Raw genomic sequence first — 15,090 nt, 5'->3', positions numbered from 1 at the left:
GATGACATCTCAGGGTGGAGGTTATAAAAGGGCTGGGAAGCTCTGGCCCTGCTGTGTGGGTAGAAGGGCTGGTGGGGGGACTTGGCAGACTTGGGCCTGGGTGACAGGCAGAGGGAAGCTGCCCAGGGCAGCCTGACAGCTGTCTCCTTTCCTCTCCGTGCAGGGGAACATGAGCCGAGGCAACAGCCTGTTTTTCCGGAAGGTACCTGCGGGGAAGCTGTACGTGCGGGAGGAGAAGCGGTTCCGCTGAGGCCGGAGCTGGGCGAGGGGCCCAGGGCCGGGCCAGAGGCTGGCCCAGACGCACTGAATGATGGGAGAGTGGTGATTTCTATACAGTTTTTTAAATAATGATTCAATCTTGGGAAATGGAGACTGTGTGCAGGTCTGAGAGTCAAAGTCCTGGGGCAACGCAGGCCGGCTGGGGGTCGGGGCACTGCTCTGGGGGGCCAGCTCCCTGGCTGGGAAGGGAGGGGACAGACGGGATGATGCACTGTGCCCTGGTGGGGCTGCTCCCTGGCTGGGGCCAGGGCTGCCTCTACCCCACGTCTGCCAGCAGATGTGCCTGCCCTTCTCTGCTGCCGGTTCTGGCTGTGACACCCCACACTGGCCTGGTGCCCCCGCCTGGGACCCACAGCGCTGCTCCCTGTTGTGGTTCCCCAGGATCAGTGCTACACCTCAGCTTTTAAACCAGTCCTTGGAGGAACCCTGTGACATGCCAGCCCCCCAAGGGGACTCTCTCTTCCTCCAGGACCAAGCACATGGCTCCGGCCCTCCTGCTTCACCCCACGAGCTCTGCCCGGCACGTCGCACTGAGCCAGACTCCTGGAGAGACCTGGCTGCTCTGTGGGGACCAGTGTCCCCCAGCCAGTGTTTGCAGTGACATCCCAAAGCCTTTTCCACATAGCACACGGTTTATTGTCCCTGGGAACTCGCCCTGGGGGGTCCCTGGGCCTGCAGAGAGAAGTGAAGGTGAAGACACAGGCCAGGGCCCCACCCAGCCGAGCTGCTGAAGAGCCAAAACTGGATCCTGTCTCCGTCTCTTTCAGTCCCAGCTGGGAGCTCCTGAGTCCCACCAAAACCCAACTCTGTTCCTTTGTGGAGCCTCCGTTGTCCTGGTTTTGATCCTGAATGCCCAGGTCCTGCCCCCAGCCATGGGACACCCTCTCCCCTGTCCCTGCTCTGCCCTAGGAGCAGCTTTTTAACCCTTTGGCACCCACTGGGAAGACATGCAACGTACAGAAGGAAACTGAGGCACACCGGCAGCAAAACTATTACAGAAAATTCTCCTTCAGTATGTCTACACTATTGGGGTTCGCTTTATCGCGTGTAGTGTAGATGTGATAAATTGATCCCAGATCGCTCTCATGTCCACTGCTGAACGAAGTAAGGAATTTTAATTCAATCTAAAATGCGTTAACTTCAGCTACGCTAGTCTCAAACTGCCTGGGGAAGGGAGCAGGAGAGACCCCCTGCTGAGCCCTCACCCTGGTCTCTTCAGGTTCGGCACTGACTGCCAGGGGAGAGCGCCCCCTACTGAGCCTCTGCCCTGTTCCAGGGGATAATGGAACATGAGTGTCTCCTTTACCAGGCCCCGGCTTCCCAAGGGCTGACAGCTGAGCTCCCGTGGTGGCTGGTCAATGTGTCCCGTTCTCGGGGATGGCAGGTCCCTGGTTAGGTCTGGTCCATGTCCCTGTCTCCTCCCCTCCCCCAGGGCTACGTGCTGGCAGAGTGTGGCTGTCCCCCAGAGCTGGGTGCAGGGCCCTAGGCTGTGTCCCCTTCACCTCTCCCCTCCCCGTGTGCTATTGGACGCGTGGCTGTTCCCCAGAGCTGGGTGCAGGGTCCTGGGTTGAGTCCAGGGCACTGGCTGGCTGGGACTGGGCGAACCCAGGCCTCACCACCAGCAGGTAGAACACCCCAGGCAGGATGCGGAAGCTGAGATGTTGCAGGTTGTGCAATGAAGCCTCATTGTGGAGCAGCACCCGGGTGTAAACAGGGAAGCCGCGGGCATGCAGTTGTGCTGCCAGTTTCCCCATTGTGCACCCCATGAGGCGCAGGCCCGATGCTGTGGGAGGGTGTAACTGTGTGTCAGGACAGCCAGGGGGTCAGAGAGGCACCAGGAGATGGGGTCCCCTCAGGGTCCAGCAGGCAGGCACTGGGGAAGTGGTGGATTAGGAAACTCAGGTAGTGCAGACTCCAGCTGTTCCCCCCAAATGTCCGGGTGTCATTGAGTAGCATGGCGTTGGCGGGCGACATGGGGGCCAGCCTGAGCCCCTTGTTAGGCCTGCAACACAAGGAAGGGGGGGATGAGATGCTGGGTGGGGTGGGGTAGCAGATAGGGGATTGGCCTGGCAAGGGGAGGGGAGGGGGTCCTCATGGCTGGGGTGGCGGGAATAGAACCAGCATGGGCAGGGGAAGGGGTAAATCTAGGGGAGGGGAGTGACACAACATGGGAGGTGTGAGCACAGGGGGAGATTGACTCAGCTTGAGGGATGGGGTGCAGTGAGCCAGGGGCTGGGGAGTTGGCCTGGTACAAGGGAGTGAGCCTGGGGAGCAGAGATTGAGCTAGTATGACATGGCATAGGAGGGGAGCAGGGTCTGGCAGCGCCATCCTCTTCATGGTTGTGGGGCTGAACTGGGCTGGACAGAAAATGGTGGGGGGCAGGGAGAGTGTCCTGTGGGGGAGGGGTGTGCCACCCAGCTCTGAAGGCAGCGCTGCCGCTAGCAGCAGCCCAGAGCTACGGGGGGCATGGTATGGCATTGCCACCCCTGCTGCTGTGTAACATTTGGCCTTTGCACTGGGAGGGGAGGCTATGGCAAATCCTGGGTGGCTCTAGCCCCCATATTGCTCCCCCCAGTGCCCCCCATGGAGGAGAGGGAAGCTGGAGGGGACTGACCTGGTACAGCGAGAAGGGGGGTGAGGTTGAGGGGCCATAGACCTGGGGTGGGGGAGAAAGGGGAGTCCTGTGGGGAGGGGATGAAGCCAGACCCCAGCACATGGGGAGAAGGGTGAGCCCTGTGGGGGGAGGGGATCGAGCCAGGAGGTGGCACATGGGGGGAAGGTGAACCCCGGGGGGGGAAAGGGGGTCGACACACTCCCACAGCCTCAGCACAGGGGCTGTCTGACAAGGCCCAGTCCAGCCCCAGCAGAGTCATCGCTGCCCATTTGCCTTGGCTAAGCTCAGTTCCCTGACATGAAAGCACCAGGGCTCGGGGCAGCGAACCCCCTGCCCGGGGAGCAGGGGGCTCTGTGCTTGGAGCCCCCTCCCCTCAGAGGGGACAGCTCTGGGGTCAAGGACCTCTGGCTGCCCGTCCCAGGATACCGAAGGGTCACAGGCTGCCCCTCCCCCTGCTCTCCCCATCCTGGGACCAAGGAGATTCCTTGGCCAGGCTGGGCTGCCCCTGCCCCCTGGCGAAGCTCTAGGGCTGACTCAGCCCTGCCCCGGAGCAGGATGGGAAATCCTTGGCAGCATGTGCCCAAGGCCTGGGGCTGTGTGGGGCCGTGGTGATGGCCTCACATCTGCCAGGGAGTGAGGAGGGTCATGACCCCCCACTTCCTTGGCTGAACCCTGGGGTGTCCTGACCCCTAGGCTGGGGTAAGGAGTGACTCCTTGAGCATTTTGGGGGATGGGTGTAGGTGTGTCCCCCGCAAGGCTGGTGTCATAATATCATTCCCAATTCTGGACCTTAGCATCCAAAATATGGGTATTAGCATGAATTCCCCTAAGCTTAATTACCAGCTTAGATCTGTAGCGCTGCCACCAATCAGGAATTCTATTAGGGCCTGATACCCTCTGGTCTCCCCAAAACCTTCCCAGGGGACCTCAAGACCCAGACTCCTTGAGTCTCACAACAAAGGGGAATAAACCATTTCCCTTCCCTCTCCTCCCCTCCAGGTATTTCCTCCCTGGGCTCCTGGAGAATTATACAGATTCAAGCTCTGTGAATCTAAACAAAGGGATTCCACCCTTCTCCCCCTCCTTCTCCTTCCCTGTTAAGTACAGACTCAATTCCCTCGAGCCTCAACAAGGGGGAAAAGAAAATTATACAGGTCTTAAAGTAAAGCTTTTAATAAAAAAAAAAATAAAAGTAAAAGGTTTATCTCTGCACTTTAGATAGTAAACAGTTACAGGGTTTTTCAACTTATAAACAATAGAAAGAAACTTTCTCCAGCAGAAACACAATTTAAGCTACTTCCAGCAAGTACACATATGCAAATGAAAAAGAAAACAAATTAAAAGGCTATGACCGCCTTTTCTACTTACAATTCTGAACAGATAAGAGACTATAGCAGGGAGATTGGCAGAAATCTGGTTACACCTCTTGCCCCATCCAGGACTCAGAGAGAACAAAGCCAAACCCAAAACCCACAAACAAAGGCTTCCCTCCACGAGAATTGAAAGTATCTTGTCTTCTGATTGGTCCTCTGGTCAGGTGTTTGCAGGTCACTGTTTGTTAACCCTTTATAGGTGAAAGAGACATTAACCCTTAACTATCTGTTTATGACACGCCCCCCAAATCGCAGACAGTGGGGAATTTCTTCCTAGAACTCAAAAATAACCAGATTAATACAACACATGCACCTTTACATATACTACTAAGTATATAACTAACAGACTTCTACATTTTAAGAACACTTTTAAACTACTGGATTCTGGGAAACTTTCATGAGAGAGTGCATCAGCTACTTTGTTAGAAGCTCCTGAAATGTGTTGAATTTCAAAATCAAAATCTTGGAGAGCTAAACTCCATCGAAGAAATTTTTTTTTGTTCCCCTTGGCAGTATGAAACCACTTTAGCGCAGCATGGTCGGTCTGTAGCTGGAACTGCCATCCCCAAACGTATGGGCGTAGCTTTTCCAGGGCGTACACAATGGCGTAGCATTCCTTTTCACTGACTGACCAGTGGCTTTCTCTGTCAGACAGTTTCTTGCTGAAAAACATGACAGGATGGAAGTTGTGATCCAGTCCTTCCTGCATGAGAACTGCTCAGATGCATCTGTGGTGACTAGGAATGGTTTGTCAAAGTCTGGGGCCCTTAGCACAGGATCAGACATGAGCGTTGCCTTAAATTGGGTAAAGCCTTTTTGACACTCATCAGTCCACTTAACTGCATTCGGCTGGGTCTTTTTGATCAGGTCGGTCAGTGGGGCAGCAATTTTTCTGTATTGTGGTACAAATCGCCTGTAGTATCCGGCCAAACCTAAGAAGGATTAGACCTGTTTCTTTGACTTTGGGACAGGCCACTTTTGGATAGCATCCACCTTGGCCTGTAGGGGGTTTATGGTTCCTCGACCTACCTGGTGTCCCAGGTAAGTCACTCTGTTTTGGCCTATTTGATACTTTTTGGCCTTAACAGTTAGCCCGGCCTGCCTGATGCGCTTAAAGACCTTTTCCAGGTGTTCAAGGTGTTCGGGCCAGGAGTTTGAAAAGATGGCCACATCATCGAGGTAGGCAACTGCATATTCGCCCAGTCCTGCTAGTAAACCATCTACCAGCCTCTGGAAGGTGGCAGGTGCATTTCGCAGCCCGAAAGGAAGCACATTAAATTCATACACCCCTGCATGGGTGATGAATGCTGACCTCTCTTTGGCAGGTTCATCTAGCGGTACTTGCCAGTACCCCTTGGTTAAGTCTATTGTAGAGATGAACTGGGCACGTCCCAACTTTTCCAATAGCTCATTGGTGCGTGGCATTGGATAGTTGTCTGGACGAGTTACCGCATTTAGCTTATGGTAGTCCACACAAAAGCATATTTCCCCATCTGGTTAGGGTACCAGAACCACTGGAGATGCCCATGCACTGGTAGATGAGCGGATTATACCCATCTGTAGCATGTTGTGGATCTCCTGTTCTGCAGCAGCTTGGGCATGAGGAGACACCCGGTAGGGTGGAGTTCTAATTGGGTGAGCATTACCTGTGTCAATGGAGTGGTATGCCCGTTCAGTCCGTCCTGGGGTGGCTGAGAACAATGGGGCAAAGCTAGTGCACAGCTCCTTGATTTGTTGCCGCTCCGGACGTTCCAGGGTGGTTGAGAGGTTCACCTCTTCCACACCACCGTCTTTTTTCCCTTCGTAGTAGACACTGTCAGGCCACTCAGCATCATCTCCTCCCTGGACTGTAAACTGACAAACCTGTAAGTCTCTGGAATAAAAGGGCTTGAGAGAATTAACATGGTACACTCTGGGCTTTAGGGAGGAATTTGGAAATGCTATGAGGTAGTTAACAGCTCCCAGGCGCTCTTGGACCGTGACTGGCCCTTCCCATGATGCTTCCATTTTATGGGCCTGTTGCGCCTTCAAGACCATACCTGGTCTCCTACCTTGAAGGAACGCTCTCTGGTATGTCTGTCATACCAGGCCTTTTGCTCTTTTTGAGCATCCTTTAGGTTTTCTTTAGCAAGGGCTAAAGAGTGTCGGAGGGTGTTTTTAGGTTGCTTACAAAGTCCAGAATGTTAGTCCCTGGAGAAGGCATAAACCCTTCCCATTGCTGCTTTACCAACTGTAATGGCCCCTTAATCTCGTGGCCATATACAAGTTCAAACGGTGAGAACCCTAAACTGGGATGTGGTGCAGCCCTGTAGGCAAAAAGCAACTGCTGCAACACTAGGTCCCAGTCATTGGAGTGTTCATTGACGAATTTACGTATCATGGCCCCAAAGTTCCATTAAACCTTTCCACCAGACCATTGGTTTGATGGTGGTACGGGGTGGCAACCAAGTGGTTCACCCCATGAGTTTCCCACAGTTGTTTCATGGTCCCTGCCAGGAAATTAGATCCTGAATCTGTAAGGATGTCGGAGGGCCAACCTACCCTGGCAAAAATGTCTGCTAGGGCCAGGCACACAGCTTTAGCCCTGGTGTTGCCTAGAGCTACTGCTTCCGGCCATCGGGTAGCAAAGTCCACGAAAGTCAGTATGTACTGCTTTCCTCTGGGTGTCTTTTTTGGGAAAGGACCCAGAATATCCACAGCTACTCACTGAAATGGGACCTCAATTATGGGGAGTGGCTGGAGAGGGGCCTTGACCTGGTCTTGGGGTTTTCCCACTCTTTGGCACACCTCACAAGACTGGACATACTTGGCAACGTCCTTGCCCATCCCCTCCCAGTGGAAGGACTTCCCCAACTGGTCCTTGGTTCTGTTCACCCCAGCATGGCCACTGGGATGATCATGGGCTAAGCTTAAGAGCTTCCCCCGGTACTTAGTTGGAACCACCAACTGTTTTTTGCGGATGCCAGTCTTCCTGGTGTCCACCAGAGAGAGTCTCCTTGTATAAAAGTCCTTGTTCTACAGCAAACCAGGATCGATTAGAAGAGCTGAGAGGCGTTGGGGTGCTCCGTGCCGCTGCCCAAGCTTTCTGAAGGCTGTCATCTGCTTCCTGCTCAGTCTGGAACTGTTCCCTTGAGGCTGGGGTCACCAGTTCTTCCTTAGACTGTGGACTTGGGCTTGGACCCTCTGGAAGTGATGTAGGTGATGGGGTGGTTTTTGTTGCTTGTGAGCCGCTCTCCACTGGTGCACCAGGGGGTGTTTCAGGCTGTGGCTGAGCCTCTTGGGTGTGGTTGTCTGCGGCTTCTGCCAGTTCAGGCTCGCTGGCGCCCTCTGGCGTTGGGGTTGAAGATGGATTTGCAAGCACCTTCGTCAGTGCTGGCACCGGTTCTGGTGCTGGCTGCTTTTCCAGTTCCTGGTCTGGGACTGGAAGCACTGTGGCTGTTTCCGTTGTTGGCATGGGATCCTGGTCCACTACCTCTGTCTGGGTCTCTTGTAACACAGACGGGGCCTATGTGGACGGCTCAGGAACAGGAATGGGTCTGGAAGCTTGCCTGGTTTGGCTACGTGTAACCATTCCCACTCTCTAGGCCTGCTTCACCTGGTTGGCCAAGTCTTCCCCCAGTAGCATGGGGATGGAATAATTGTCATAGACTGCAAAAGTCCACATTCCTGCCCAGCCTTTGTACTGGACAGGTAGTTCAGCTGTAGGTAAGTCTACAGCTTGTGACATGAAGGGGTAAATTGTCACTTGGGCCTTTGGGTTGATGAATTTGGGGTTGACGAAGGATTGGTGGATAGCTGACACTTGTGCCCCTGTGTCTCTCCACGCATTAACCTTCTTTCCGCCCACTCTCAAAATTTCCCTTCACTCCAAGGGTATTTGAGAGGCATCTCGGCCTGGGGATCTTTGATGTGATGGTGGTGTAATGAACTGCACTCGGTTGGGGTTCTTTGGGCAGTTGGCCTTTATATGTCCCAGTTCATTACACTTGAATCATCTTCCAGCTGACTGGTCACTGGGTCGAGGTAGGTTACTGGAGACTGGTGAGGTGGAAGAATAGGGCGTCTGTGGCTTTCCTTGGGTTGTAGGTGGGGTCTTTGGCTGCCCTCGGTTGTAGGGTTTATTGTCGGTGTGCCCTCTGGGGTATTCGCTCCCCTTGACAGTAGGTTTTTTCTTTTCTGCCACTTCCATCCATTTGGCTCCAATCTCCTCTGCCTCGATTACGGTTTTGGGTTTCCCATCTAGGATGTACCTCTCTATTTCCTCAGGAATACCATCTAAGAACTGCTCCATTTGAATCAGGAGGTGTAGCTCATCCAGATTGTTAACCTTTGTTCCTGATATCCAGGCTTCATCATTCTTTGCAATGTCGTAGGCGTGTCGGGGGAATCACACATCTGGTTTCCATTTTTGGTTTCTGAACCACTGACGGGCATGTTCAGGTGTTATCCCCATTCTGTATCTGGCCTTGGTTTGAAAAAGTTTATAGTCATTCATTTTCTCCTTAGGCATTTCAGCCGCCAGCTCTGCTAAGGGTCCACTGAGCAGTGGCCTCAATTCTACCATGTACTGGTCTTCAGAGATGCTGTACCAAAGGCAGGCTCTTTCAAAATTTTCTAAGAAGGCCTCAGTGTCATCACCTGCCTTGTAGGTGGGAAATTTCTTGTGATGTGGAACAATCATTGGCGAAAGGTTGTTAGGATTGGCTGTGTTCTGTTGCTTAGCCTTTTCTAATTCCAGGACCTGCCGGTGGGCTTCCCTCTGGAGTTCCAGCTGTTTTTGGTGGTCTGCATCTTTGGCTGCTTGCTCTCTTTTGTAGGCTGCCTCTCTTTCTCTTTCTCTCAGCTCCATCTCTTTTTGTTTTATTTCTAGTTCCTGTATTTTTTTTCCATATCTCATTTGTGCTCTGCGTCTTTGATTTGTGCCTCGTCCTCCATTTTTGCCTTAGAAGTCATGGTTCCTGTTTTCTTGTGTTGGGGTGCCCTCTGGTGTTTTGTCTTTTGTCTGAACTGCTGGCTCTCTGTTGTCTCCTGGGGTTGCTTAGCAACAGAGTCCTTTTAACTTAGTAGCCTGTCCCGAAAGAGTTAAAAAGCAAAAGAATCTGTCTTTCATTTACAAATGTGTTCTGGCTGGAGTGTGGCCACTTAAGGCTGCTTTGTTTAACAAACAACCGTCGTTAAACCTAATAGCCCTCCCTATGCACAGCTAGACAGAGCAAAGTAAAAAAAGATTCTCTGGCTGTAGGTTTAAAACAAAACCCTTTCTCTCTCTGTTTACAAGCAGCTAGCAGAGAAAAAAAATTTATAATCTTACTGGCTTTTGGATTCTTATCTTTTCCATTCGCTGCACACCATATCATAATATAATTCCCAATTCTGGACCTTAGCATCCAAAATATGGGTATTAGCATGAATTCCCCTAAGCTTAATTACCAGCTTAGATCTGTAACGCTGCCACCAATCAGGAATTCTTTTAGGGCCTGATACCCTCTGGTCCCCCCAAAACCTTCCCAGGGGACCCCAAGACCCAGACTCCTTGAGTCTCACAACAAAGGGGAATAAACCATTTCCCTTCTCTCTCCTCCCCTCCAGGTATTCCCTCCCTGGGCTCCTGGAGAATTATACAGATTCAAGCTCCATGAATCTAAACAAAGGGATTCCACCCTTCTCCTTCCCTGTTAAGTACAGACTCAATTCCCTCGAACCTCAACAAGGGGGAAAAGAAAATTAAATAGATCTTAAAGTAAAGCTTTTAATAAAAAAAAAGAAAGAAAAAAGTAAAAGGTTTATCTCTGCACTTTAGATGGTAAACCGTTACAGGGTTTTTCAACTTATAAACAATAGAAAGAAACTTTCTCCAGCAGAAACACAATTTAAGCTACTTCCAGCAAGTACACATATGCAAATAAAAAAGAAAACAAATTAAAAGGCTATGACCGCCTTTTCTACTTATAATTCTGAACAGATAAGAGACTATAGCAGGGAGATTGGCAGAAATTTGGTTACACCTCTTGCCCCGTCCAGGACTCAGAGAGAACAAAGCCAAACCCAAGACCCACAAACAAAGGCTTCCCTCCACGAGAATTGAAAGTATCTTGTCTTCTGATTGGTCCTCTGGTCAGGTGTTTGCAGGTCACTGTTAACCCTTTATAGGTGAAAGAGACATTAACCCTTAACTATCTGTTTATGACTGCTGGTCTTAACCCAGTCATGTCTCTGAGGCGCTGGTGTCCCAGGGTCTAGTGATGCAGGGGGCTCCCCTGCACTGGTTGTGTCCCAACCCCAGGGCTGTGTGTATGCCAGGAATCCATTTCCCCTCCTGAGGTTAATCTGTTGCCCTCACCCCAAGCCAGGACCCCCCTGCTGGCAGGCTGCGATTCCAGGTCTTAACCTTGGCCATGCCCTGCCCGTGTCTGCCCATGCTCAGCTGGGGTCTCAGCTCCCACCAGGTTCAGCTCTGACTCTGTTTCCCCGGGGAGAGCAGGCTGTGAGCTGGCTCCCTTGGCCACAGCCTCAGGGAAGTTCTGCAGAGCCCGTGTGACTCACATGTCCCGTGTGAGATTGTGGGGGATGTTCCTCGGCCCCACTCAAATACAGGGGTCTACTTCCAGACAGACTGGTGTCCTGAGCTAAACAGCCTTTCCTTAGTGTTACAGGCATGCGGGGAACCCTGATCCCTGCCAGCCGAGCTATTTGCCTTTTCACTGTCACGTCCAGTCTGAGCCTCTGACTCCTGGGGTTCAAACCCTTGGCTGGGGTAGGATCAGGGACTGGATTTTGTCTGAAAGTGATACAGAAAGTCTCAGGTCAGAGCCGAAGTCCAGGAGAACCATGACTACCGGCCCCGCCGACTCCTGTGTCTGCACTGGGATTGGAGACGGCGGGAGGGCTTCTCCCAGAAGGCACGTTGCTTCCATTTAGGTCAGAGCCTGGATCTCTTGCACACCCCAAAACCCTTTTATATAAGCCTCAGGTGTCAGGTTAAACGTAAGCAGTGGAGCCAATTTGAACAGTTCCTAGCCCCCAGTATTAACGCCGTCCATCTGGCTGTACGGCTCTATGGCTTTGGGTGACCGAGTATGGGAGTGAGACAGCAGATCCAGTCTGCAGAGTCAGCCAGGTTCAAATCACAACCCTTCTCAAAGGCAGTGAGGTTGGTGTCTACAGCCCCTCCTCCTCCTTAAACAGACAATTTGCTATCCAGCTCCCTGCGGAATCCAGCATCCCTGGGGCCTTTGCCCACTTACCCCTTGATGGGTTCTCTCGCCTCCACATCTCCAGATCAAGCTTTTGCTGCATTTCTTCAGGTTTTTTCTACTTCCCAGAGACAGCTGGTTCCCTCTTATGGTCTGCTAGTGCCTTTGCTTCCCACACTAACTCCTACCACTTCAAATCCATTGAAAGGAACCAGGTCGTGAGGACACCCTGCTGCTGCTTCTTGTCACTCTCGGACCCTCATGAAACCCTGCCTGGGTCTGGAACCTGATGTTGAGTCCCATCACCCTTCTCCATCCTGCAATCAGCTGTGTCCTTTTGAACTTTTCCCTTTCTCTTTGCACAGGTTTGTGATGTGCTTCTTAGGGTGCTGGTTATACACCATTTATTGCTGTTTCCTTTGATGGACTGTGCTTTGCTACTGGCACATTCAGTGTCCCACCGCCAGCACTAACTGAAAGCAAACTGCCTGTGTTGCTTACCACTGTGAACAAAATTAATCTGCTTCCACCACTGGTTAGCCAGGGGAAACTGAGGCACACATCGGGTTCATATAAATGCCCATTTTGTCAAGAGTTTAGCTGGGGGGGTGGGGTGGTTGGAGCCATCCCTGGTGAGGACCAGGAGGAAATTCAGAACCGGGGGGTGGGAGGTGGTGGTGGTCAGAGCCATGATTGGCTGGCATCCAGCTGTCCCACACTGTGAATGGCTGTCATGGAGCCGCCCACATGTTCATTATTTTTATGCAAAGCCGGCCCATACTGAGATTGGCTGGCACAGAGCCCGCTTGTGTTCTGATTGAATGGGCAGCTCCTGGCGGCTACGCTGGGTGAGCAGCAGGCATTGCTGCTGGGTTTGGACTTTGGTAGGCAGGGGGCGAATGAGGAGGAGGCCTAGGGGGAGGCCTCCCAGCTACCTCTAACCTGGGGGAGGGGCCTGCTCTCCTGCTACTACCCCTAACCCAGTGTGGGGGGCGTGTGTGAAGAAGTAGAAGCTTTCTGTAGTTTCTGAGTCCTGTGTGCCTCAGTTTCCCTCTGTGTCCTGTACTGCTCTGCGCAGCGTGTGAAGGGAAGGGACAGGTTGTGACTCAATTAACAGCCCAGCTGGAGACCAGCCTCATTAACCAAGGGAATAATGTCTACACACGTGCAAATAGGGTCTGGAGAGACCATGGAAACCCCAATGGCTGGGGTGGACGATCACACCGAGCGAGTGAGATTCCCCACTCACAGCTCTGCAGCTGAGAGGCCCCCAGCTGAAGATCCGTGGCTGCGAGGGGTCAGGATACGGGGATAAGAGCCGGCTTTTGAGGGGTCTCAGCAGCTCTCACCTTGGCCTAAGAACAACGGACAGAGCCAGAGCCAGCCATGGGGCCTGTGACTTCTTGGCTGGCTCATTGGCCAGGCTTGGCCAGGCTGGCTTAACCTTTGATTCCCTGTGGTAACCTGAGGAGTCTGTAGCCAGGGGACTAATGAACCGCTCCTGTGTTTTGCAAAGGCTGCCGGGGTCTCTGCCAACACACACCGCAGGGGCCCGGTCCATGCCTCCCATGGGCGTCTGGCTTGGCTGCATTCGCTGCAGGGAGCCACAGAGAGAGATGGGAGGGCTGGTGTCAGAGGCCCAGTGGTGGAGGTCACAGGCCTGCCCCTGTGAGCTGTGTGCAGCCTCGGGCCCCGGCCCACTACAGGGGTCGCTCCCAGGGGCCTGGTGACAAGCTGGGGTACAGCACATCCCCTGTGGAACTATGAGAGCCTGCCTGGCCCCTGAACTGCTGCCCCCCGACCTGCAGAAAGGGTCTTGCCCCCAAACTGCTACGCCCATCCAGATGGAGGGGCCAGCCCCCCACGTACTCCCAACCCAGGGGATTGCACCCCAGCCCAATATGTACCCCATCTCCCAGGGGACTCCAAGGGACATTCCCCTGCTCTCTGCCCAACCTGAGGGTGGGAGAGTTTGGCCCTGCGGGGACCAGAGAGTCCTGGTCACCGGCAGCATGTCAGGCAGGCCCCACCGTAGCATCCCCTCCAGCAGCTGCAGCTCAGGATGAGCATCGCTGGCTGGGATGGGCCTTCACAGCTTCCAGCAGGACAGTGCGAGGGACACCTGTGGGGCAGGAAACCCATCAGTTCCCTGTGACTGTGTCCTCCCAACCCCAGAGACCAGCTGCCAGCTCCCAGCCCTGCCCAAATAACAAACACTGTGTAGACCCCACAACAGCTCACCAGTCTGTGCGCAGCATCGGTGCTCCCCAGAGACCCTACAATAACTGACCAGTATGTGCACAGTCCCTATGCTCCCCGGAGACCCTACAATAACTCACCAATTTGTTTGCGGCCCCTGTGCTAACCAGAGACCCTACCAGAACTCACCCGTCTGTGTGCAGCCCCTGTGCTCCCCAGATACCCCACAATAAGAAGGCTGCTCTAAGGCCATGTGATGCCAGGGTTGCCTGTACAGGTCTATGGTCCCACTCACCTGTGGTGACTCCGTGCCAGGGTAAGGAGCAGTTCCTGGATGTTTGTGAAGCTGAGAGGTTCCTGCCTCTCCCTCTTTCAGGGGCTGCTCCAGCCTCTTATCCCCGAGTGAATGAACCATTAACAGTCTGCCAGTCCTGGAACCCAGAGGCGGTGACATCCCTGCAGCCACACGGCACAGTTGATTGGGATTTTGGTCTGGGCAGAGGTGATGGGGCCTCCAGAGAAGTGCAAATGCACCCAGAATGCACCAGGACCGGGGGCAGAGTGAGAGCAGGGGCTGCCTGACCCCCTTCTTCACCGGTGCCCCTCAATCCCGACCTGCAGCCCCCTGCTATTCTGGCCTGGTCTTAGTCACTGTGTGTCTGTGCCACACCCACCACAACGGGGTCCCAATGACCCTGACTGTGAGCGCCCCACAGCAGGAAATGCATTTCCTATAACTTACCAGGATTCAGCTTGGGCCTTCTCATCACATTTGAAAGCCCCACCCTTCAGGAAGACAGTGCCATGGTGAATGGAGCAACTTTGGGTCAGATCAGCCGGGGGGGGGGGGGGGAACCAACAAAACCAGGGGATTGGTCCCTGTGACAAAGTGTGAATTTTTGTAGTATTTTATGACCCCTGTATGTGCCTCCGTTTCCCCTATGTGAAAATAGGGGAAAAGCCCCCATGTGGCCACGGTCAGACTGGGGTATTGGCTCATTCACGGCTCTGGGAAGGGAAAGGAGCCGCACCAGGGAGAGACACTGTCCCCCAGGGTAGTTGCAGCCCTGCTGGGGCTGGTGCTGGGAACAAATCACCCCACACCCGCATTGACCACCGGTGGAACACCTCTGGGCCTAGCGAGTGGATGACAGAGTGGGATGGGGGACAGATCATCCCCTCCCTGCTGCAGCTGGCAGAGCCGCGATCCTGGGCTCTGGCCCCATTTGTCCCCACCTCCCAGCCTGACATGGAGCTAGTCCTGGCTCTGCTGACAGCTCGCCCCCTGCCCCTCGCACAGGCTCCTGGGGCTCCCCTCTTCCCCAGATGCTTGGCAGCCTCTTGGCCATCTCACTAGGCAGCATCAGCTCTGTCCCCAGGAGAAAGGCTGCTCTCCTGGTGCTCGTTTGCCCCTCTGTAGGGCTGGGGGCA

At 53.6% G+C, this 15,090-nt stretch overlaps 1 protein-coding gene and 1 pseudogene across 7 annotated transcripts in view; one reads left to right on the top strand and one right to left on the bottom strand.

Moving 5' to 3' along the window:
* Window positions 1–15,090, top strand: part of MTCH2 (mitochondrial carrier 2) — a 60,135-nt gene that overhangs the window by 12,688 nt on the left and 32,357 nt on the right. For 2 of the 7 annotated variants that reach the window (XM_050956942.1, XM_050956940.1), the window contains one exon: window positions 164–243. The exons of 4 other annotated variants lie outside the window; for them this stretch is intronic. Coding sequence is in view for 1 of the 3 variants with exons in the window: in XM_050956937.1 (XP_050812894.1) it covers window positions 164–250 (87 nt within the window). In the remaining 2 variants the exon portion in view is untranslated. Of the gene's footprint in view, window positions 1–163; window positions 371–15,090 lie in introns of those variants that run through there. One more of the 7 variants, XM_050956937.1, reaches the window with a different exon arrangement.
* Window positions 1,800–3,153, bottom strand: LOC127051394 (glycine N-acyltransferase-like protein 3; annotated as a pseudogene).

This window comes from Gopherus flavomarginatus, chromosome 5, assembly GCF_025201925.1.
Source record: "Gopherus flavomarginatus isolate rGopFla2 chromosome 5, rGopFla2.mat.asm, whole genome shotgun sequence".
In the NCBI taxonomy this organism is placed as follows: domain Eukaryota; kingdom Metazoa; phylum Chordata; order Testudines; family Testudinidae; genus Gopherus; species Gopherus flavomarginatus.
Note: the sequence above shows the minus strand (reverse complement) of the source record. Positions and strands in the feature narration are given on the sequence as shown.